Consider the following 23,005-nt stretch of genomic DNA (forward strand, 5'->3'; position numbering starts at 1 on the left):
GGATTCCGGCACTGGGCACGAACACGCAGTGCTCCAGGGACCGTCTCTCACCCCCTTACACCTGTAATTGTCCCTCTCTGGAACCAGACTGTTCTCATCAACACACACACATGCTGCTGTTTCCCACCTCAATGTTTCTCAGCCTCACATCCCCGCCGCCAGCCACCAGCCATTCCTCTGCACCCCTTACAATAAAACTCATCAGAAGATTATTCATCAGCTACAATCCTCTTCTCTCATTCTTTCTTGACCCCACTCGAATCCTTTAACACCCACTGCCCCATGCCGCCTAACTGCTCTGCTTGTCAAGGTCATCTCTGACCTCCATGTTGCTAAATGCAATGGCTGATTTCCAGCTGAACTGAATTCGGCTGCTTGCTCGGGCCTCCTCCTTCCAGGCCTCCCTCCCCAGGTTCCTCTGGTCCCCTTCTCCATTTCCTCCTCATCTCGCTGACCTCGAGGCGTCACAATGCCCACTTGTGCGGTGACCTCCTGCAGTCTCCCGGCTTTCAACGTTCTCTAAAACTGAAAACTCCCTAATTTGTCTCTCTAGCCCAGACGCCCTCCCTAACCCCCAGACCCCTATCTGATAGCCGATTTCACCTCTCCACTAACAACCCTCTCTAACTTCACATGTCGAAAGTGAGTTTTAGACTGCTGAATCCCCAACCTGTGCAATCCAGTCTTGCTCTTTCCACTCTTCATCTCAGCAAACGGTGCCTCCAACCTTCTAGTTAGGCAGCCTGAAAACCATGGAGCTCCCCTTGATACTACTTTTTTTTCTCTAACACTTATCAGCAAATCCTTTTGGATCTAACCTCAAAAGACATCCAAAACCACCCATTTCTGTACTTCCACCATCATCTCTCACCCAGATTATCCTAACAGCTTCCCACCTGGACACCCCGAATCCACACCTGGAGACCCAGCAGCCGGTTATCCCATCATAATGCACATCGGATCTAGTCACTCTGCTGCTCAGACCCCCAGAGCTTCCAGTTCTCCTGAAAGTCAAGCCGAACCCCCCATCCGGTCAGTCCAGCCCCCTCGCCTGAGGCCACCTCCTCCGACTCTCCCTTGCCGTTCTCCGGCCTGCCACACACCTCTGCATCTGCTGCTTCCTCTCCCCAGAGTTCCAGAAGCCCAGATATCTGCCTGGTTCACTCCCTCCTCTCCTTGAGCTCTCTGCCCAAACAGCAGCCGAAGCGAGCGTCCTCTGACACCTCACACTCCCTCCCTTCTCTGTAGCAGCGGCTGTGTCCTGGCACAGCATGTTGTGACTCCTACTTACTGCTGCCTCCGTCCACAAGAGGATGCGCTTCCCGAGGCAGGGATCTGTGCCAGTGGCATCACTGCTGTCCCCTGCACCTGAAACAGCACCTGGCCCCTGGGAGGCACTCAGTATACACTTATCCACTGAAATCATTACTATCTAGGGTCTTTAAAACCTGGAATTGTTTTATAACAGAAAAAGCTTTAATGACACAAAATCAAACTTATGAATTCAATAATTATAGAACCATATAAAATAAAACATTCAGAAATGATAGTTTTAAATGTCTAGTCTGATAATCCAAAACCACAGTTTACTCACCAACCATAAGTTTTTTCTGGTTTAGGAATGGGATCATCAAAGAAAGAATCTCCTTCCATGTCATCTTCATCTGGACAAAGACCAGCTTTGTCTTTGACATCTAGACTTTTGTTACTTAAGAAAGATCCAATTTTTGTTTCATGGCCCAATAAGTGGAGACTACTTTTGCTCTTCGGTTCTGATGAGGAGGTACTTGTATCACTCTGACTAGCATCGCTGCTGGCCCTCTAGAAAAAGAGAGAAGGAAAGAGAAAAGGTCTCCGTGGTGAAACAAACTTTAATAAGATACTTTAAGTAATGAAAAGAACTCATGAACATACGCAAATCTCTGTGTATGTGTGTCTGCGTGTGTGCGTGTGGGTGTGGAGTCCTGCAACTGCAAGAGGTGCAGAGTAACCCCACAACCTATCAGTTCATCCCCAGGCTTCATAGCATGGCTAACTTTTGAAGGGGAAAAATGTCAAAGAAATATGTTTCTCCCATTCCTTTTCTCCCTCCCTAATTGGAAGTTTCTTTACTATACCTTTCCCATTTATAAACAACTTCCCCATTTCCTCTTACATATATATCATTGCATCATAAATTATCTTAACATGTTTTCAACTTGAAAATAGAAGAAGTCATTACTAGTAAAGGAGAAAAGGAAGATTAGTTCACACAAGTGAACCAAGTATGAAAACAAAGTGTTCGTCAGTAAGAGCGGCAGTTTCCATCCAGCGCCAAGGTGAAAGGTGCCGCCTTTCCCATGCGCATCTCTAGCGGACAGACCTGCCAGGGGAAGCGAGGGCCTTCATCCACTTTCTGAGGAGCTCCCTCATCCACCTCCCTTAAGCGCCCTCGGACACCTGTGTGTGTGTTTCTACGTATCTTAAACCAACGAACAAAATGCTCCGCACTTGTACCCACGTCTTCCTCATCGACGGTGTTCTCAGCACACTGGATTTCTTGTTCACAGGTAGCTCCGACCTTCACAACCTCATTTTATTCTACCCTCGGTCAGATTTCTTTTTGCCCTTACGCATGTTTATGTCAACAATAATAATAATAAAAAAAAATCATGAGAATAAAAATGCAAGTAGCTAACATTTATGGAAAGCATTCAATTGCTTCTCACGTGTTGTCATTTAATGCTCAAAATAACCCTATGGTGTGGGGGTAGGTCCTGTTTTCTCGGCAGACATGGAAAAGGAGATGTAGTGACATTTCAGTGACTTGCCAAGGTCCCCAGGGAGTTATGGGGTCAGGTCAACACCAAAGTGTGATTAATACTTATCTTATGATATTAGGTTGAGTCACGTGAAATTGCAGTGTTTGTGGGTTAAAAACAGCAACTGCCCACGATTCAGCCTTCCACACTAAAGAGAGCAGTGGCTGTGTGTAGGAGAAAAGCACTCTCCTGAAACGCAGCAGGAACGCAGCCCATGCTCTGCTACCACCTACACAATCCAAAGGAGTTTAATTTTCCCAGGCACAGATTTCCTCAAGAACTGAACTAGCTTAGTACTTTCCAACTCGAATTATTACTAGGAATTAACAAAGAAGGGCTGGGTGGCTGGGGAAAAGTTACTGACTGCTGAAGCAGGGTGGTAATAACGTGGGCTAGAAATTACAGAATAAGACACTCCAAGGATGACTTCACTTTTAATGTGTGTCTAGACAATGTATTGTGTTTGCATTAAGAGTTACGCTTACAGTTTTACACTAGTTAGAGGCCATGATTAGCTGACAGCAGCCAAGATGCATGCCATACAATTTTTAGGGCCTTGTATAGTGCTATACATTCCGTATGCTATTAATATAGACAAATTAATGATTGTAAAAAGACATGTCTGGAAAAACAAATACAAAGCATCCTTTAGACAACACAGGATATTTTCAAAGAAGCAGAAACTTTTAAAAATTTACTAACAAGTTTCTTGAAGTTTTCCTGGTATTATCAAATATACTTATGTATTTCTTTTTTTTTTTTTTTTGAGGAAGATGAGCCCTAAGCTAACATCTGCCACCAATCCTCCTCTTTTTTGCTGAGGAAGACTGGCCCTGAGCTAACATCTATGCCCATCTTCCTCTACTTTATATGTGGGACGCCTCCCACAGTATGGCTTGACAAGCGGTGTGTAGGTCCACACCTGGGATCCAAACCAGCGAACCTTGGGCCACCAAAGCAGAACATGCAAACTTAACTGCTGCACCACTGGGCTGGCCCCTTATGTATTTCTTAATTAGATTCACATGCTTATAATTTCTGACTTATAAATGTTCTAAAATTGACTGACATCTTTTCAAAGATATATGCATTTGGAATTGAACACCCTGAAGTCTTGTCATATGCAGACACACGTACAATTATGGATACTGAGACAGCAGCAAATTCTCTCCTTCAAAACACTCCTGAGAAAATTCAGAAGGATAACTGACATGAAACAAACTGAAACATAAACGTAAAGCAACATTAGAAGAAACAACAATTATTCCAACGAAGTCTTTCTTCCCCATGAATTCACATTACCAACGGAATTGAAGCTCACAAAATGAGCTATCTCAGCTTAGTAACCAATATATACCCATGATTATTTTTTGACTGGTTTTAGCAATATTGCTGGTATGGAAAGAAAGATGTTTTAGAAAGATAAGTTTCATGGAGAAGCACATTATGATGTTCAACACAATATATATTTTTAAAAATAATAATTTGTCTTAAAACTATAGTTCTATTTCTCTATAGGGTAAAATTAAACTTTAAAAACAATTTGCTTTGGAACTACTCTCAAAATCAATTTCTAAACCACATACGACCATGTCATTATAACTATGGCTCATTTTTACCAAAAAGACCAAAACCCCACTGGGTTACTAATGAATTCACTAAATTTAATTCCAAATAACTGTTACTATTAAAAGAAAATTCACACTAAGAGGTGAAAGACTTATCAAAATATTCTTCAGATGAAACAAAAGGCCTGCAGAACTTCCAGAGCAGCTTCCCTGGAGAAGCCCGAAGCTTCTGAGCAACGACAAAGCACTCGTGATCTACCCCGGGATGTGCTTAAAAAGCCTTTCTCACGGCTCCAGACAGCTCTGTATCTTCCATACATAAACTTCAGTTACCTGCGTTTCTATCGCCTAGATGTGGATAAAGTGGAGTTAAGATTTAGGAGGAATCTAAATAGCCAAGGCCAACAATGGTTTAAAACAAAGATGTGTGCCCAAAAAAAATCCCATGACTCTGCTGAGAATTCACTCTCTGGACAAGCCCAGAGGCCTTGGAGGTCGTTATGGGTTAAACTGTGTCCCCCCAAAAAAGATAAGTTCAAGTGCTAACTCCCAGGACGTCAGAGTGCACCCTTCTTTACCAATAGGGCCACTACAGGTATAACTCGTTAAGATGAGGCCATGCTGGAGTAGCACACGACCCCTCCAACCCGAGATGCCTGGTGTCCTTACAAGAGAGGACAGAGACACACAGGGAGAACACCATGTGCTCAGGACGGCAGAGACTGCGGTGACGTGTCTACAAGCCAAGGAGCGCCTCCACGTGCTGGGATCCACCAGGAGCTGGAGGAGAGGCCTGGAGCGGACTCTCCCCGACAGCCTCAGAAGGAATGGATCCTGCAGACGCCTGGATCTCGGACTGCCAGCCTCCAGAACAGTCAGACGATACACTCTGCTGTTTCAAGCCACCAAGTTTGTGCTACTTTGTTACAGCAGACCAGGAACTCAGAGAGGTATTTATAATACATAACTAAAACTTTATAATAAAGTTTTGTCTTTTCGTAAAAGCGAGAGACCTACTGAACACCACTACAGCAGCCATTAAATTCCCATGGAGGGACCTAACGACTAGCAACCTTTATGGTAAATTACAGTAAAGTTCTACGAAAGTTCTAGTATATCTTTAATTTTCTACAGTACACTTACACATTCATGATTTCAATCATTTCTAGATTAACAGAAATTAGCATCACAGAGAAGTTTTACAGTGAAAATAACTTTCCATAGCCAAAAACTGATTTATCACTAGAATGTCTTAAAAACATAGAAAAAATAATTTTGTTTTTCCAAACTAAAAGCTTAATCTGCACTGCTCATAAAAGAGAAATATCAAAGCCAAAGAAATCCCACAGTTTTGCAAAAGTATTCAAAAAATTCATGCAATATTTAACGCCTCAGCTCCCAGTTCCCCTCCTCCACTCCACCAAAGGCAGTGTTTGCCCCATGACTTACTGATGAGTTACTTGGAGAAGTAATTTTACTACTGTTGTAACACACACATATATTTAAAAGTTTAACTCATTCACGCAGAAAGTAAAACATGAACCACAAAACACTTAAACCCACCTTTCTAAAAACTCAAGTTTTTCGAGAGAAGCTCTCTCCCTGTGCTCTAAAACAATCTGTCACTCCTATCAGTGCACAAGACAACTAGACCTCTGGCTTCACAATCAGATTTGAAGACGACCCCCTGCACAGCGGCTCCACTCTCACCCTCTCCAGCTAGCAGCTCAGAGCTCGGCAAACAAGGAGCGCCAAGACTTCGGGTCCCAGATCTGCAGCAGCTGGCCAGCAGGACTGCTGAGGCCCAAGTGCTGGGAAGCGGGCTCACCCACGGGTGCTCACTCACTCAGGATGGGGCGGGTGTGGGTGCGTTTCCGTGGGAGGGAATCATAATGCTTGGCTCATCTAGAAAACCGAGGGGACTGCAAAAGACGCCGAAACACTCTCCCCAAACACACACGTCACGTGACCCCCATCGCTGCCTAAATCGACATAAACCTGGCGTACCCCAGAATTTCAAATACAAGGAACAACGAATTAAGAAATGTTGTTTAAGAACTTGAAGCAAAAAACTCCTCAGTATACATTAGTTTTAAGACACCTGAAAACCGATTATGGAAAGAAAGGATAACCTCTCATATTACATTTAATGTGATGATAAATAGCAGCTTATTCTAAATATTAAAAACAAACAAAAAAACATCTAATACCTCATTCAGCTTTTTCAACTGAATGGTAAAAAATTAAGTTAGTAGAGTCTACCAAAAGTCTAATTTTTGATATGTATGTATTTTTTTCAGACAACCAGCACCATGTTTGGTACAACTAAATAGTTTATAATGAAATACATTATTACAGATGATACTTTGGAAGTGTTAATATATATTTAAAACACATAACTCATTAAAAATATGTATATATTTAAAACATTTAACTCATTAGCAAAAATCTCATCTAATATTTATCCACCTTGTATTCCAACTCTTCTATCCATACTTTGTTTTGCAATAATAACAAAAACAAGAAATGTAACTTTTGTTTTTACTGAAATTAATTTAGTTCAAAAACCTTACATTTTGCTTTGCATATTGACAGGTTTATAATACTAAGTACAAATCAATTATACATACATATACATATATATATGAATGAGTTTTAGAAGTTTATCTCTAATATGAATATAGCTTCTCTGAAAACAGCCCAGAGTCTCTGAATGAACCACAAATACTTGTGCCTCCCACATGCAAAAGAAACAAGCAGACACACCAGGGCTCCTTGCTGGGTGCCCAGGGCCCTCCCGCGACTCTGCTCTGCACGCGGCCCCTGCTCTGCATGCCTGGTTCCTGGAAGGCAGGGCTACCACTTAGGGTTTTGCCCAACTGGGAGATGCCACTCACTTCCCCTATGAACGGTTCCCCCCTGGAGTCTGGCTGGGTACAATCTCAAAGACCACACGCAGCTTGTTGTTTGGATTATTAAGATGTTAAGAATGTTAGGATACTAAGGATACTTGGAACCCACCGCATGCACAGGGCAAAGCAGAAGGGCAGAGGGATGAAGAGTTAAGGGCTCATCTCTCAGGCTGGAAACAGGCAATGCTGGTACAATGCAGACTTCGTTTAAGGCACTTCAGAAACATGATCGGGCAAGCAGCAGGAAAGGTTCTGAGTGATCGAGGAAGCACCTTGGGCTCAGGAGTCCAACACTGACATAAGAGGGGCCCGACTTACAGCCCACAAGCCCAGGCTACGGGTGGCAGGTTCCTCCGCCAGCCCCCGGGGCAGGCCACAGGAGGACCGCCGTGGCTGCGTCCCCCACACAAAGTGCCCGTGTGTCTCTCAGCGTGCTTTGGTTCCAGGAGTCAACTTCTTCAAAATGGCTTAACTTCTTTAAAACCCATGACACCAACAAGATTATAAAAATTTAATATGAAATACACTTTTAACTTTAAAAAAAAGTACAAGAAACTGACTAAAAGCATCTATAAAAAAATGCTGTTTTATATTACGTTTCTTAATCAGACGAAGACTGCTTAAGTGAGAACCGTGTTAAATCTGTCTTCCCCACAGCACTGAACACAACGGCTTTCAGTACGTGAACGTTCAAACACCTTGTGCGTAACATTTTAAAACGTCTTCTCGTGCAAGGGTGCATAAGGAACAGTGTGAACAAATCCAGTGACGGGGTGACCACTGAAACCACTAGCACGAAAGCCACGTAACACAGCAAAGAGGACTTTTTAAAACCCTTTAATTTTGGAGGTCCTCAACTTAGTGAAAATAATGTATAAATAAAGCCAGGTTGCACAAGGACTAATGAATCTCTCAGAACCGAAAGTTAGTTTTACCTTATTCCAAGTAAATGGAAGAACCATACCCATTAATAATGCTTCTAAGACCTCTCATGTTTAAATGCTATAAAGGGCTAATCTCCTGGCTTAGTCGATTTTTGCGATCTGTCGGGGAGGCAGCAGCAGGGCGAGCCGGGGCTGAGGACGGCTAATGGTGCACAGCCGCCCAGTCAGCTGCTCGACACGGACACAGACGTCTGCAAGGGAAGGCTAAGGTTAGCCTTTAATTTATTGACTGCAACTTATCCAAAATGCAGTTTGATGTTTTTTTACCTCAGATAAGAATCATAAAGTTAGGAATATGTAAATGACTGTCCATTCAAAAGGAAAAGAAACATTTTCAACTTTTTGTTGCCAGCAAAACAAGGAATTCTCAAAGTAAAGCTGACAGCACAGTTTTCAAACACCACAGTATGCTTTCACCTGGGTAAAAACTGCAGTGAAGTCACTGTTTGTTTTACGCCACCGTGACTAGCACGGTCTGGTAAGAGACAAAAGGAAGCGACATTTCACAGAGGGCTCCGGCCAAGGCCGCGGGGGCGCCACAGGCAGCCCGCTCCCCCCGCCCTCGTGCGGTTACCTTGGCACCAGGCTTCTGCCCGCTCGTCTTCTTCTTACCTTGTCCTCTATACCTTGGTATCTGAGCATGAGAATAAAATGACATTTTACCACAAAATACAAATCTGTAAAAATAAACTAATTTATACCCAAACCAATTAAGATTCCTATTAGAAAATTTCTTAAAAATGGAAAATCTAATTAATACATTCTTTGAAACCCACTTTTTTTGTCTTTTCTTAACTCTCTTCCTACAGAGGTTCCCCCGTGTCCAGTGTGGACACTGAAGCCTCCCCGTCAACCTCCATGGCTTGCAGAGCCTCTCACTTCACGCGCCACTCAGCAGCATTCTAAGACAGCCAGGCTCAAGCTCCTACGCAGCCCCCTTCAAGAAGTGCCCTGGCCCAACCCCACCTTCCACAGGAGCACACAAAGGGAGTTCCTAAAGGTCGGGCTGGATCCTGCTCTTGGCCACAACTTCCCAGAGTCCCTAGTGTCCTCAAGACTGATGAGGTACCCGAAGGCACAGGCCCTACTGAGACACCCAAATTATTCAAAGACCACTGAGAGAAAGAAAAAAGCTGGCGAGCCAAGAGTGGGGCAAGTACCAGAAGCCCAAATCCACATCCTTTAGGACGACGGGGAATTATCTTTTAATTGCCAAAAGAAGGCCTTCTCTTAAAACAGACCCTGCCCCAGCTCCCCCAGAGAGAAGCTATTGTGTTCAGAAAGAGCCCACTGCTGACACAGGCTGGGGTGCTGGGAGCCGAGCCTCCACGGATGAAACCCTCAGAAGGTGGTAGGACTGTGATCCACCTACAAACAGATTTCTGTTCTCCAAATTAATCTCAAAAATTACCATCACTTCTCTGTATTTACAGCCACATTTCCTAACCAATTTAAAACTTAAGACTCTCACCATAACTTTTAGATCTTAAAAATAAATTTTATGTAGAGAGAATATGGAAACCAGACAATATTTTATCTTGCAGACACACCATATGTGGAAGGTTAGTATTGCTAATTTGCTTTAAAAAATATTAATTTGCTAAAAAAAGAACTTCCAAATAGCTCAATGCTATAGGTACTGGTAAGTATTTCGGAATATGCTAATTTTAATCCCTCTAAAGCCAGACATTTTCATAGAAAGCAAAGCTTTTTTACAAAGGCTCTTTTAACTGGCAGTTACTTTAAAGAGATGTTTTAAGTTTACTCCCAATCTCTTCTCTCCGTTATCGTCGTTACAGCCTCCCATGAACACTGAGGACAAACCTTCCCTACAGAAAAGGGCTAATTAGATCTCAGGGAAAACGAACAACTACAAACCACATGACAGTCTCTTTCCTTGGTTAGAAATAAAGCATAGATTTCCTTTGATTTCTAAATTTAAAAAATAAAATGGAGCAACAACATCAAAGAACCAGCGACAAATAACAATAGGAAGCATTCATCGGTGTCTGTGCCTGGGCATCTGAAAAAAAGAACTCTAGCAGCCTAATTTCCACCTTCCAGAAGTTGACCAAATTTAAAAAGATACAGCTTGTATCTACGAATCAACGCAGCACCAGGAACCACTTCTGGAAGGTACTCCAGGGCATTGGTCTACTTCTGCGGAATGGCCATTTGAGGAAGTCACACAGCACAATCTGCCCAAACCACGCTCTGGGGAGCCAGCTGGGGCTCTCAAGCAGGTTGGACCCTGGCCAGCTGCAGGAGACAGCACACTCCTGACATCGCCCCTCCATCCACTCCTGTTAGTACATATCCTTGACTTGAACTTGGAGTGTGCCACGCAAGTTTTTTCTCCATTATGCCAAATCCCCAAAATCAGAAGGCCTTAACTTTAACAACTCTCTCTCTCTCTCACACACACACACACGTAGCCAGAGCACATAGATTTTCTTATAAATCCTCAAAAAATAGCTCATTAATATAAAAAACCAAAATGATTTACAATTCCAAATCTGGCCAACAATATTGAACACAATAATTTCATATTCTGGAACCTAATACTCTCAAACTAGGAATTTATCAAAAAAAAATAAGTAAACCTCCTTGTTAATTGAAGAAAAAAATGTTTAAAGTACCAAATGAATCCAAACATCCTAGAATTTTCTTAAGAGCATATTCCTTTCTACAATACAAAATTCAAAACAGCAACGAAGTCAAAGATTAATTTTTAAAAAATACAAAATTCATCAAAGGGAAAAAAGCACTTTCCAGAAACTAAACAGCACTTGTGTTACCAAACCACAAGAGGACTTGTAAGAAAACTAGAGAGACACGCAGAGCCGTGGAGCCCCCGTCAGGGTGCCCCGCGCCCACTCACCTTACTGGGAACGGTGTGCGCACTTGCTTTTCCTTCCGGGGACTTTGGCGGAGAATGTGTGTCAGACAGCTCGAGCGCACCCTAAAATATTTCACAGTTTAAAATTAAAACATATTTAAAAACAAAACATGAATAAACTAATTATACTTCAACCGAATTTTAGCATTTAAAGTCACTACACAACGTTGGTATTTTTACTTCTTCCTATTAACGTAAATACTCTTTTTAGATTTTCCCCTTATTTTACCAAAAAAACGAAGCAAAACACACTTAGATTCTAATTACCTGCAAAGTATTTCACTCAATCACCTTGAACAGGCTGCCGCCTCCGCATTAATGGCCTCCAATGTTCCTTTCCCAGGGACAGGCGTTCCCCTCCACAGTCCCATCCCGACCCCACAGGAACACTGTGTGGGAGCCACATGGTCACTCTTTCTCCCCTCCCTGGATTTGCGCCCTGACTTCATTTTGTCTCAAGAAAAATTTCCAATAGCAACGCTGTCATATAACACGTCCCCTCTCACACGGCAGGACGCATCCTCCTCCTTTATGCTCCCATGGTTTTGTCATTTCTTACAGCACTTACTCCTGTCCAGCTGCCTCCTGCACCGTCACCACAGAACCACAAACTTCAGAGAAGGACCTGTTAGGTTCTCAGCACTATGCGAAACGCAAAGAAGGAATTTCTTTTTTTAACGTTTCTTGAATGGAAATCACCTCCTAAAATTGATCCACTCTATCATCACAAGCTCTATACACTGTGCATATTAAAAATTGGCTTTCTGTTACAAAAATCCTTTCAACAACTACAACTTTTTAAATAAGAAAACATGCTGCTCTCCACCCCTTCGGCTCTCCCTAAGTCCCATAATTTCTGGTAAAGGCAACATCTTCTCTGGGCTAAAAAGCTCAATCTCGCCTTTGAACGCCTTCCTTTTTCCCATATTGGGCTCTAAGCCCTGTCCCCCTGCCTGAATGTGAATCTACCGCGTCTTGTCCGTCCTGCCTGGAAAGGGCCCTCCCTGCCCAGCTGTCTGTCCCCACTGCTGCCACTCTTGGCCACATCTCCTTCTAAGGGATCTCGCTTCTTCTCGTCTTCTAACTTCTTTCAATTTCACTAATCTAACACCTTCTCAGATCTGTCTTCAAAATGGGCACTCCTGCACAAAGTCTTCAAAAGCCTCCCAGTGACCACAAGCACCAATCTGTGAAGAACCCCTGCAGGGGCTACAGGACAGAACAAAGCCCCGCTCCCAGTGAACGCATGACGCAGGGACAGAGACGACCATGACAGTCGTGCAGAAGAGGTGCTCAGTTCCAAGAGCTGCCAGCAGGCAGGGAGCAAGAGTGTGGGGAAACACTCCTAAAAGTCAGGGCTGAGGAGGGGATGGGAATGAGGAACCCCACAGCTGGGCAGGGCACGACGTAGCATTGGGGCGGAGACACAGGAGAAGGCAAGAGAGCAAGCCACTTTAAGGATAAGCTCAGTTTGGCTTAGGTACAAGTTTCCACATCTCAAAACAAGGCACAAGGCTAGAAAGACAGGTTGGCGTCACATCACACAGGACCTTAAAGTTGAGGAATCTGGAGATTATTTAGTTGCCATTATATAGGCACGGCAATTTTTAAAGAGGAAAGGAATAGATCAAGAGCTGAATTTTAAAATTAACTCAGCAACAGTGAATAGTAAAGACTGAAAAGATGAGAAGACCTAGGAGGAAAGATGCTGCTGAACTGGGACAGGGACCAGACTGTAAGCTGCTAATGGGAATGAAAACGGCTCACGGAGGAGCTTCGAGAACAAAGCGCTTTAATTATCTACGGCTGGAGGGCATCCTCCAAAACTAACCAAAGTCATGTTAAAGGTCGTGGGGCACAGGAACCTGATTCTGAAGGGAGTTTTAAAATGCACTTTTGGTAAAAGCATCACTAACTGAGCTCAACGGACTAATCCACAGCTAGTTTTCTTCTCCAACAGCAAGTCAAAAAAAGGTCAATAAAAGCTATAATTTCTTATTTCATTATAAATCACATTTTCTCTCAAAGTGATAAACACTCGTAGATGATGGAAGGGCAAAAATGGATAGCTGTGAGCTCCATACTTTAAATATTAATTTGTTGATTTATTTATATGTGTACACATACACACACGAACCATTAAAGTGAGATACCCAGACATTAGGGGGGAAAGCTAGCAAAAGTGGAGATGAAATGTCCAAATTAACTGTTTTGCATTCTGAGAGTGTCAAACAATTACCTTTTGAAGCTCCAGAAATCCTATTCTGAGTCTGTCTGACAGAATCGCAGCCATGAAACAAGGTGCACTGACTGGGGAGGCTCTGGACCCAGACAGCAGAAAGGTGTGCTGAAGAATACGTTTCCTGAGCTTTGGTTTTCAAGTCAAACCAACTAGACAGGAAAGCTCTTACTGAGTCTCTCAGTTTGAGGCAGACATCCTGTTCAGCAGAGCACAGACAGCTTTCCAGGAATCCACCTTTCACCCCTGACCTGTCGCCAGAGCTGCCCGGGACGGGAGGGAAAGCAAGTCTACTGGCAGACCGACTGAACCCAGGGCACGAAAGGAGAGGGAGCTCCTCGGGCTGAAACCAAGGAGTCACAGGAACATAATCGGTACAAACTGAGAAGTGCGGAACAACTAAAACTACATGGTTTTTAGTGGGGAGGGAGGACTTTTTTTGGCCTTGTGTGACTTTCACTTTGTTAGAAGAGAATAAAGTCAGTTTTTGACACAGGATCCAAACGCACTAATGGGTTAACCAGGTGGAATGTTTTGTGAAGGGCTGGAAACTCTGGTCTCCAGCTGGGGGAAAGGAAGGGGCTGGACTTAGGGGGCCATCATACAGTAATGAAAAGAAGGCAAGAAGCAGTAAGAATAATAATGGCCCTCTATATGACCGCCACTGCCGAGTGCTGTCCCCAGAGCTTTCCACACACTGAGCCCTGTGGTCCCCCTACCAGCCCACCAGGGCGGCACTTTTCTCATCCCCACTGCACAGGAGGAAACTTCAGGACTCAAGAGGGCCACTCAGAGCATGTGGCAGAGCTGGGACGTGAAACTCGGCTGTCTGGTTCCAGAGGCCACACGCTACAGAAGGGAGAGTAAACCAGAAAGAAAAATGTGGGCAACCACCCCTGCGTGAGGTGAACCGAAGAGCAGCCAGGAAGGGAAATGAAAGGGCAGGTACAGAGACAGAGGTCAGGGCCACAGAAGCCAAGGGATGTCACCACCAACTACAGACTGTGGCCCAGGAGACAGCAGGAACCAAGACTGGGCTCTTTACATTTGTTTGTTCTGTATGCGCTAGTAGCTAGCACGATGCTCCTCATATAATTAGCACACACCAAAAACTTATGAAATAATTACGAATGACGAATGGACGAAGTTAAAACGCATGAGCTGAGGGGCAGGCGTGCGCTCTCCTCCGGGATCAGGTTCCCCGCTTCCCGGCCCGTGCCCGGCAGCCACAGCACTCTTGCAACACCCTTCCCAGTCCTCTCCTGGACGACCTCCTGCCCTCACACAAGGGTGAATTCAACAAAACTTCAACAGGAGACAGCCACCGCTCCACTGAACTAAGAAGCACTCCCCATGAAGCGTTTGGAACTGATCATGTATCGTACGACACTTCCTGTGAAATTGTAAACTATCACTTAAACGTCCCTTTCCTTATGTGAGCATATCTTCTCTTGAATAGCTCTCAACTCTTCTAGGACAAGTAACTTGCTTATATTTTTATCTTTCAATTAATAAAATCTGTTTATTATGTCTTACATGCAATAGGTACTCAGTCAAGCGTTGCTGATTTTCAAAGATCTAACAGAAACCACACTCTGAGACCCTCCAAATGGACAAATGGCAGCCCATAACCTTCCATATTTTTACCTATGAACAGACTAAAAGCATACATTTAACCAGCTATCTAGAACCATTATGATGTTGTTTACGTCTGCGAAACAGTATCTTTATGTAAAGCTAATGTTTGTAAATAGAAATCACACCATTAATCTCATTAGCAGGATTTCTAAAAAGAAAAAAAATAAGAAAGGTAACGGCCAATCAAAAAAAACTGAAGTTTGAAAATGTTTAGAAACTAAGCAAAATCAACAGCTTAAACAGTTTTAAACCTAGTTTAAAAAAGTCTTTAAGTTCAAAAATTATGAACTCGCCTGTCTTTCAGCCCTTTTATAATGACTACCAGTGAGGCGAGTGCTTCCAGCATCTCACACCCACCAGCTCCTGCGTGCGAGCTTCACTCACACGGCCCGGGAGGTGGGCTCCGAGCCCCATGCTACAGAGGAGGAGCCAGAGGGGTAGTGTGTCCAGGGCCCGCGGCGAGTCAGAAGAGGAGCTGGGACTGGTTGCGCACAGCCAGGCTCCTGAAATCAACCCTCAGATGACAACCCCCAAAGCAGGCACAGCAGCAGCCTGAGAGCTACCACATGCCCAGTCTTCTTTACAAAGTGCGTGCAGACAACCTGAGTGTGTCTCCTTTCGTTTTTAAGGAATAGCGTCTTCTTATTTAAGCCTTGATTCACTGTGCATGCAGTGATGCCTGCATGGCTACACCAGGCCGCCAATTAAAACAGAAAAAGGTAACGAATAGAGTGGTACTCACTTCCCCATTGGCGGGTCCTTTTTCTTTCTGCTGGCAGCGTCTGATCACTTCTAATAATAAGGGTCCACCCACAGTACCTTCTGCTTCAATAATACCCAAATCTCGTGCTAAATTCTCTCGACCTTCGAGACCTTGAAACTAGGGAAGAAGTAAGATGGAAGAAGTAAAACACAAGTGCACAAAAATACAGCAAAATTATTTTCAGAGATTAAAGGAAAAAATTTTCAGAACTTAAAGACATCTCTAAATTCTGAGACTGTTTTTCTAATGAATGAAGTATCCATTTTTAAAAATTAAATATTTCTTTACTAAGTCTCTGCTCCAAAGTCTCGATGAACAGATGCAGTCTAACATCATAACGAATTAACTCTACAGTAATGCTCCTTTCAAGTCATAAGAAGCCAGGACAGTGGGGCCAGCTATCTGCCAGCTCAGATGGCTTTTAAGAAAAACAGATAATCAACTGCAAAAAATAATCTTCTCACAAGACACTATAGGCTGTCAAATTTTGTTAACTTTCAGCTTACAATGAACTCATTTGTATCAAAGATGGTTTCAAAGGTAGATGCAAAAATCATTATTCTTACTGTGCTAGTTTCTGGCTGAAAAACAGCTAAGGTAAAGTCAAGATGAAAGAACTGAAGGAACTCGGCCACAAGACTGGCCACCAGCCGGCCTGCAAAGAGTGAAAGAGAAGCGGTGAGCAAATCATTAAGAACCCTGGAGCCTCTGCACAAACACTGTGAAATAAAACAAACCAAATTCAAGGGAGAAAAGAGGTTTCTACAGTTGTTTAATTACAAATTTCTTCTCTTTGAATAATACAATTAAGTAATGAAAATCTCCGTCTCCCCATTTTTTCATTAGGCTCACTAGTCTGGAACTATTAGTAAGACAATGTGATATTTCATAGACAGATTAGTGTTCTGCTTTTTATAGTAAAACTGGCTTTAACCAACAATTTCCCATGACCAATAATATTTAACAGCAACAGTTGTACAATAAAATACATTCTTAAAACAAAGATGTATAAGAATCAGACTTCAAAAAATAATCTGAAATTCCTGATTTCTCCCAAATGGAGTCAAGATTTGAAAATTCAGAGACAGACAACAAGAACAACTGAACATCTTACCATCTTTCGTATTTAAAAACTTTTTCAGGCTCTCGTTGACTAAAGGAGTTTTGTTCTGTTAAAAAATGAAATTTGTTTAAGTGTCATATATATTCCTAAAAACCACTACAAAATGTAAATTAAAGTTTAATTTTCGGGCAAAGATGTAAGTAGAATATTGTAACTCATAGAATTATGGTTAAATCCATTTCACAACTATTGATTACTACAAGAACTGTTTCGTGCCATTTAAAAATACCCCAAAGTTAGTAAAACAAAACCATGTATGAAGACTTGTATTTATTTTAAATTTTTTGAATGTTTTATAAATTGCTTATTAAACTACTTTAGAAGCTAGATCTTCAAATACTCACGTGAAATGACATTAAATTTACTTATAAAAACTTCATTTCAAAAACATGACGTCTGATCCTTTGTCACTTTATACCACTATACTTACACCATACTTCCTATGAACAAGACTCTGAATTCACACTTGCAAGTCCTAGTCCACCAGGAGTATGTGAGATGATTTTATGTAGTGCATAGGCCATCTTACTTATTTTTGTCATTACACGTTTATTTGAAAAAATACAGAAAAATACTTCTAGCACATCAGGGCTTCTTTAAGCAGACCACATGAATTACAGGTATAGTGGTAGTCTCACACACTGCTGATGCGGATGTAAAATGGCACTGAGTAACCTGAAATATTTAAAGAAAATGGAGGGACAAGATCAGATGTGTACTGTAAATAGCCAATCTAGGAGCAATGCGGAGAAAGGACTTTAGGAAGCTGGTGAGGGACACCAGCGAAGGGAACAATGGAGAGAAGAAAGGGGTAAAGTAACCTGGAAAAGAAATAACTAAGTGTAGGCAAAGGGGGCAGCAGAGAAACTCCTGAGACATTTCAAGTACAGAAGTGACAGACACAGAACCATGTGACCGACTGAACAGGTGGAGAGAAGGGCGAGGTCCAGGGGCTCTCCGATTTCCTGTCTGGATAAAGTATGGTCCCTATAAGGAAGAACGGACTAGGAAGCAGTGTGCCATACAGGTCTGAAGCTCCGGAGGGAGATACGGACCAGAGATAGAGGGCTGAAATTACTGGTGTGGTTGAGGCCATCCTGGGAGAGAACAGAGAATGAGAACTATGGGAAAATACACCAACGATTTAAGGGAGGAGTCCAGGAAAAAGACCATGCTAAAGAAACCAAGAACTGATCAAAAGGAAAAAGAAAAACAACAGAAAAAGGTTCCAAAAGTCAAGGGAGATTTTCAAGAAGGAAGGAGGAATTAAGAATATCAAATGCCACCAAGAGCAACTAAGATAAATAAGAAGTAAAATACACTCAATTAGGAGATTCTTCTTGACCGCAGCAAGAGCAATTACTTCAGTGCAGTAGCGATGGATTTAAGATGTTAATGGAGTAAAGGGTGCCTAGAACATAAGAAATGGTATAAGACACACACATTCTTTCAAAACTAGGTCATGAGGGGAAAAAAAAGAGAGGTATTAAAAGCAGAACATGAGTCAAGGGAACAGCTTTTTCCTTGACTCCAGGCTCAAGAGAAGAACCAACAGAAGGGGGGAGGCCAAAGATCCAGCAAATTGCAGAGAAGGTGACAGCACCTAGAAGGCAAACCCAGTGGAAGCGATCCTTTTCGAACGACACAGAGCCTTCCCTAGCGAAGCAGGAAGGAAGGAGGAACAGTGAAACACAGACGCGGGGCAGCTTCTCCTGAGGCGAGCGACAGACTGCGGAGGAGGGCACCAGTTAGGCCCTGATGCTCCCATGTCCCCTGTGACGGAAGAGACAAGGCCGCCTGTGGGGAGTGAAGGAAACAGTGTGTGGAGGCTACGGTGGAGCTGCCGGGAGGTGCTGGTACAGAGTGGAGCGCAGGGCCTGCTCAGGACCTCGCTGAGGTCGCCATCCACCCATTAGGGACATCAGCCAGCACGGCGCTGGGAGACATTGCTCCAGTGCGCACCGGGAAGGGAGTTACTTTGCTGAATTAAATGAGCATCAGGACTTCTTCCCAGACCAAGTATGGCCGGAAGGCAAGGTAGCTAGGGTTTCTGAGATACAGACCATAGGGTCCAGGGCAGTCAAGAACAAAAGACAGCCAAGAGAAGACTGATGCCTGGACAAACAGAAGAGCTGAGAACTGAAGAGCTCCATGGAGTTACAGAGGAGCGGGCATCCAGGTCTACAGAAGCGAGCTGGGGAGGGGACCGACTCGTCACAGACCAAGTTCAAGATCTGGACTGTGGAGTGATTCTTGCTGACCACAAGGCCCAAGATGCTTACTCAGGATGGTGGTGGGACTTGGGGTAGAGAGAAAAAACGACATACACTGGTACAGAGAAGTGGCTGCACCTGTGACAATAAGAAAGGCTACACGATTTTAAGACAACTGGGTGGAAATAACTTTGGGAAAAGCCACATACTATATTCCCCAATGCACATTCGCGTACTGAAGGTTCTGAGGGATCCTGCAAGACAGTAAACTCAGTGACAACAGAATCATTTCTTCATGTAACTCCTATGACCTTGTGTCTCAGATTTCCCCTATGGAGAGGGATCTATGACACTTAAGAGTTAGTACTGGCCTCAGAGCTCCTGTGGTACCTTAACTTTCTTTAAATTACTGCAAAATTCTAAAATATACACAAGAAGAGAATAATTCTGACTCTCTCCCAATAGAAAAAAATGTAATCCATAATAGTTCAAAGTTATCCCTGGCTATACACTACTATAAATAGCATTTGAGAATGGTTTTTAAGTAATTTGAAATTAAACATCAAGGAATACGATCATATTAAAATTTGTGGATTTCATACCTCTACTTTTTCTTGTTCCTCTAGTGCTAAAAACACAGCTGCCCGGAGTTCAGCCTTAAAAAAAGGAAAAAAAGGGTAAAGGAACAAAAATTATCTCAAGACAACTTTCATGACAAGAAGTCAATACGAGCCAAGACAGGCTCGATCCACATCATCTAAAAGCCAGGTGAAAGGAAAACTAGCCCCACGACACTGCAGGGAAGTGGGAAGAGCATCCTGAGCCTTCTGAAGAGCTAACGCTCCGCGGGCCAAGCCCACGACTGCCCCCTCGCACCTTCTCTCAGCATCAGCACTCTCAGCCCTGCTTCCCCACCTGAATCCCGCCTAGAGTCAGGACAGCGTCGGAGAGGTCCACTCCCAGAGACAGGCCCCCAGCGCGGGCAACCCGCCTGCTTAACGCGAGCTGGAGGTGCTCGCTGCCCAGCAGGTGCAGCCGCGCAGGGACCCGGGGGGCAGCAGGAGACCAAACCCCAGAACCTGGAGAGGGGTCAGGGGGCAGCGGGAGACTGGACCACCGGACGAACGGCGGCGTCAGGGAGCAGCGGGAGACTAGACACCTGGACGAACGGCGGGGTCGGGGGGCAGCGGGCGGCTGGACCCCTGGACGTGGAGAAGGGTCGGGGGGGCAGCGCGCGACTGGATCCCCGGACGAATGGCGGGGATCAGGAGAGCAGCGGGCGACTGGACCCTCGACATGTAGAGGAGTCGGGGGGCAGCGGGCGACTGGATCCCCGGACGAATGGCGGGGTCAGGGGGGCAGCGGGCGGCTGGACGCCCGGACGAATGGCAGGGGCAGCGGGGGCAGCTGGCGACTGGATCCCCGGACGAATGGCGGGGTCAGGGGGGCAGCGGGCGACTGGACCACCGGACATGGAGAGGGGTCGGGGGGCGGCGGGTGGCTGGAACCCCGGACAAGGAGCGGGGTCACGGGGCAGAGGGCAGGGGTCGGGCCTCCTCGGACGAGGGCTCCGGGCCGGGGCGCCTCTCCCGCCCGCAGCCGCGCGGCGGGGCTCTCCGAAAGTGACCCTCGACCCCCGCACGGTCGGCCCGAGGTGGGCCGCCCTCCGTCCCCGCCCGGGAGGCCGGCTGGCGCTCCCCGCGCCCCTTTGTGACGCCCGCCGTGCACGCAGGCCCCGGGCGCGCGCGGCCGGCCTCCCCTCGTCAGGCCCGGCGCGGCCGCCGCTCCACCTTGATACGGTTCAGCACCCCACTGTTCTCCAGCGTCTGCACCAGCAGGTCCCGCAGCTCCGTGTCCTCCTCCGCGACCACCGCGGCCGCCGTCGCCGCCATCTTGCTTCTCCAAGACAACCGCCCAAGCCGCGCCAACGGCCAACGGCCAACGGCCGCCGCACACTCCGCACGGCGCGCGGCTACGAGGCCGAGGCCACGCCCCCGGCGCCCGCGCACCGCCCGCCCTCACGCCCGGGGGCGGGGCCGCGGGCGAGGGCGGGGCCTAGGCGCCAGGCGTGATGGGCGGGGCTCGGGGGCGACGCGGAAGGGCGGGGGGCGGGGCCTCCGAGCGCGAGGCGGGGCCTCAGGGTATTCGGAGGCGGGAGGCTGAGGGACTGCGTTGGAAGCTGCGTGGGAGGGGAGGGGAGGGGAGGGGAGGGGAGGGCGGGGAGACTGGGGCAGCAGAGGTGTCTAAAATGTTTCCGGTGTGCGCCTGCGGGCTGTTCTGTGTAAACGAGCGTGCTGGAAGCCGGGGGAGAGGAAGGATGGGGGCGGGGCGGATAGAGTCCTGATGTCTGCCGCCTGCTCTCTCCAAAGTGCGGCCGAAATGTGTGTGCATGCATGCGTTTGTGCGCATTGCGCTGTGTGCACCCTCTCACCAGGCCGGCACGTACATGCATGCGTGTGTGTGCACGCGCAGAGAGAACGTGTACACGTATACGGGTATGTGTATGTGCGCGCGCTCACCGGGAGAGCGCGCGTCTACACTGTCGGCTACAGTGGAGGGTGTATGGACGTTCAATATACTGTTGGGCTGTTCTTTATACCCCGTGTGTTTGCATAGTTTTGCAAGAACGTGTTGGGAAAGGTAAGGAAATTCAAAGCTACGTACCAGGAAGCGTGCAAGAAAAAAGTGCAGATTCTAGAACTCCACCCCAGGGGTTCTCACTCAGTGGGTCTGCAGTAGGTCTTAGGAATCATTTTCACAAGGAGCTCTGGTTGTCCTAAAGCAGATGGGCTGCAGATCATCTCTGAGACACAAATGGTGTATGTCAAGTAAGAAAGTAGAAGTGGAGATTCCTGCCGAGCAGGACTCTTCTCCCCACTGGCAGCGTCTGTTAAAATTGGTACAGTATGTATCTTTCCAGACAACTTTGTACATAGATAGGTTACTACACACATGAGCTTTTTCCCCTTCCATAGTTTGGATCCTATGCTTAAGGTCTTTTAGATTACTAATTTCACTTAATAAATCTTGATCATCTTTTGATGTATGAACATATAGATCCTGCCTCATTCTTTTTAACTCCTGCATAGTATTCTATTTAGGGGTATTCCCAACTTTTTTTTTGTAATTAGACTGTGGTTTGTTTGCATTTGTTTTGTTTGTTATGGAAGTAATTCATACCATTGGTTAAAAACCCAAACAAAAGGGGAAATATTAAAGGAAAAGTAGAAGTCTCTGATCCTTCCTACTCACCTATCCATCACCTGGTACCATTCCCTAGACCCAGTGACAGTTGTTTGTTTTAGTTCTTCTTGTCCTTTTCATTATAACTCTAAGTAACATACTTATACGTCTCGACTTATCAGCTGCAAATAGCATCTTTCCAGAGGATAAAAATCTATCTTCTCTTCCAACTCCTAAGTTTAAAAATTACGTTCCTTTTAGTTCGACTGGTGGAAGATTTCATGACTTTAAATTGTTTACCTCAATCATTATTTATAAATTTCACGCCTTGCCTATTGGCTCCGTGCTGTGGGAGATGAGGAAATTCCTATATTTATACTCTCTCTCACCTTTCCACCCCTACCGCTCCTAATGTTGTTAATTTGAGTTTCATTTTTATACTACCAAGAGTTTACTTTCTTCTCTTATTTATAAGTGCATCTTCAAGCTTTGTCCATGGGTCAGTTGAAAAACAACCCACAGCATCCACACTGTTGGGGTATAATAGTGCCGTTAGGCAGAGCAAACATGCCCTTGAACTGAATATTTTTCTGCGCCCTGAGCCAGCCTCCAACTGCCCCCACCTGAGATAATCTTCTTTTTCTGGTCATCAGAACCCGCTCTGCCTGTGTTTGGGGAAGACCTGAAGTGCCAGGGAATTCATACCTGCAAATGCTGGCAGT

The 23,005-nt window shown here is 45.1% G+C and overlaps 1 protein-coding gene across 4 annotated transcripts in view; it reads right to left on the reverse strand.

Annotated features, from left to right (window-relative positions):
- Positions 1 to 21,117, reverse strand: part of CEP43 (centrosomal protein 43) — a 31,797-nt gene extending 10,680 nt beyond the window's left edge. Inside the window, exons 1-8 of one of the 4 annotated variants that reach the window (XM_044760946.1) lie at positions 20,891 to 21,098; positions 19,703 to 19,756; positions 16,879 to 16,933; positions 16,331 to 16,419; positions 15,744 to 15,881; positions 11,107 to 11,187; positions 8,800 to 8,859; positions 1,595 to 1,821 (exon numbers count right to left, since the gene is read on the reverse strand). In XM_044760946.1, the coding sequence (XP_044616881.1) occupies positions 1,595 to 1,821; positions 8,800 to 8,859; positions 11,107 to 11,187; positions 15,744 to 15,881; positions 16,331 to 16,419; positions 16,879 to 16,933; positions 19,703 to 19,756; positions 20,891 to 20,992 (806 nt within the window). In that variant the 5' untranslated portion in view covers positions 20,993 to 21,098. Of the gene's footprint in view, positions 1 to 1,594; positions 1,822 to 8,799; positions 8,860 to 11,106; positions 11,188 to 15,743; positions 15,882 to 16,330; positions 16,420 to 16,878; positions 16,934 to 19,702; positions 19,757 to 20,890 lie in introns of all 4 variants that reach the window. The other 3 variants (XM_070517477.1, XM_044760948.2, XM_070517503.1) reach the window with 3 other exon arrangements.
- Positions 21,118 to 23,005: the final 1,888 nt, after the last annotated feature.

Source organism: Equus asinus, chromosome 1 (genome assembly GCF_041296235.1).
Source record: "Equus asinus isolate D_3611 breed Donkey chromosome 1, EquAss-T2T_v2, whole genome shotgun sequence".
NCBI lineage: Eukaryota > Metazoa > Chordata > Mammalia > Perissodactyla > Equidae > Equus > Equus asinus.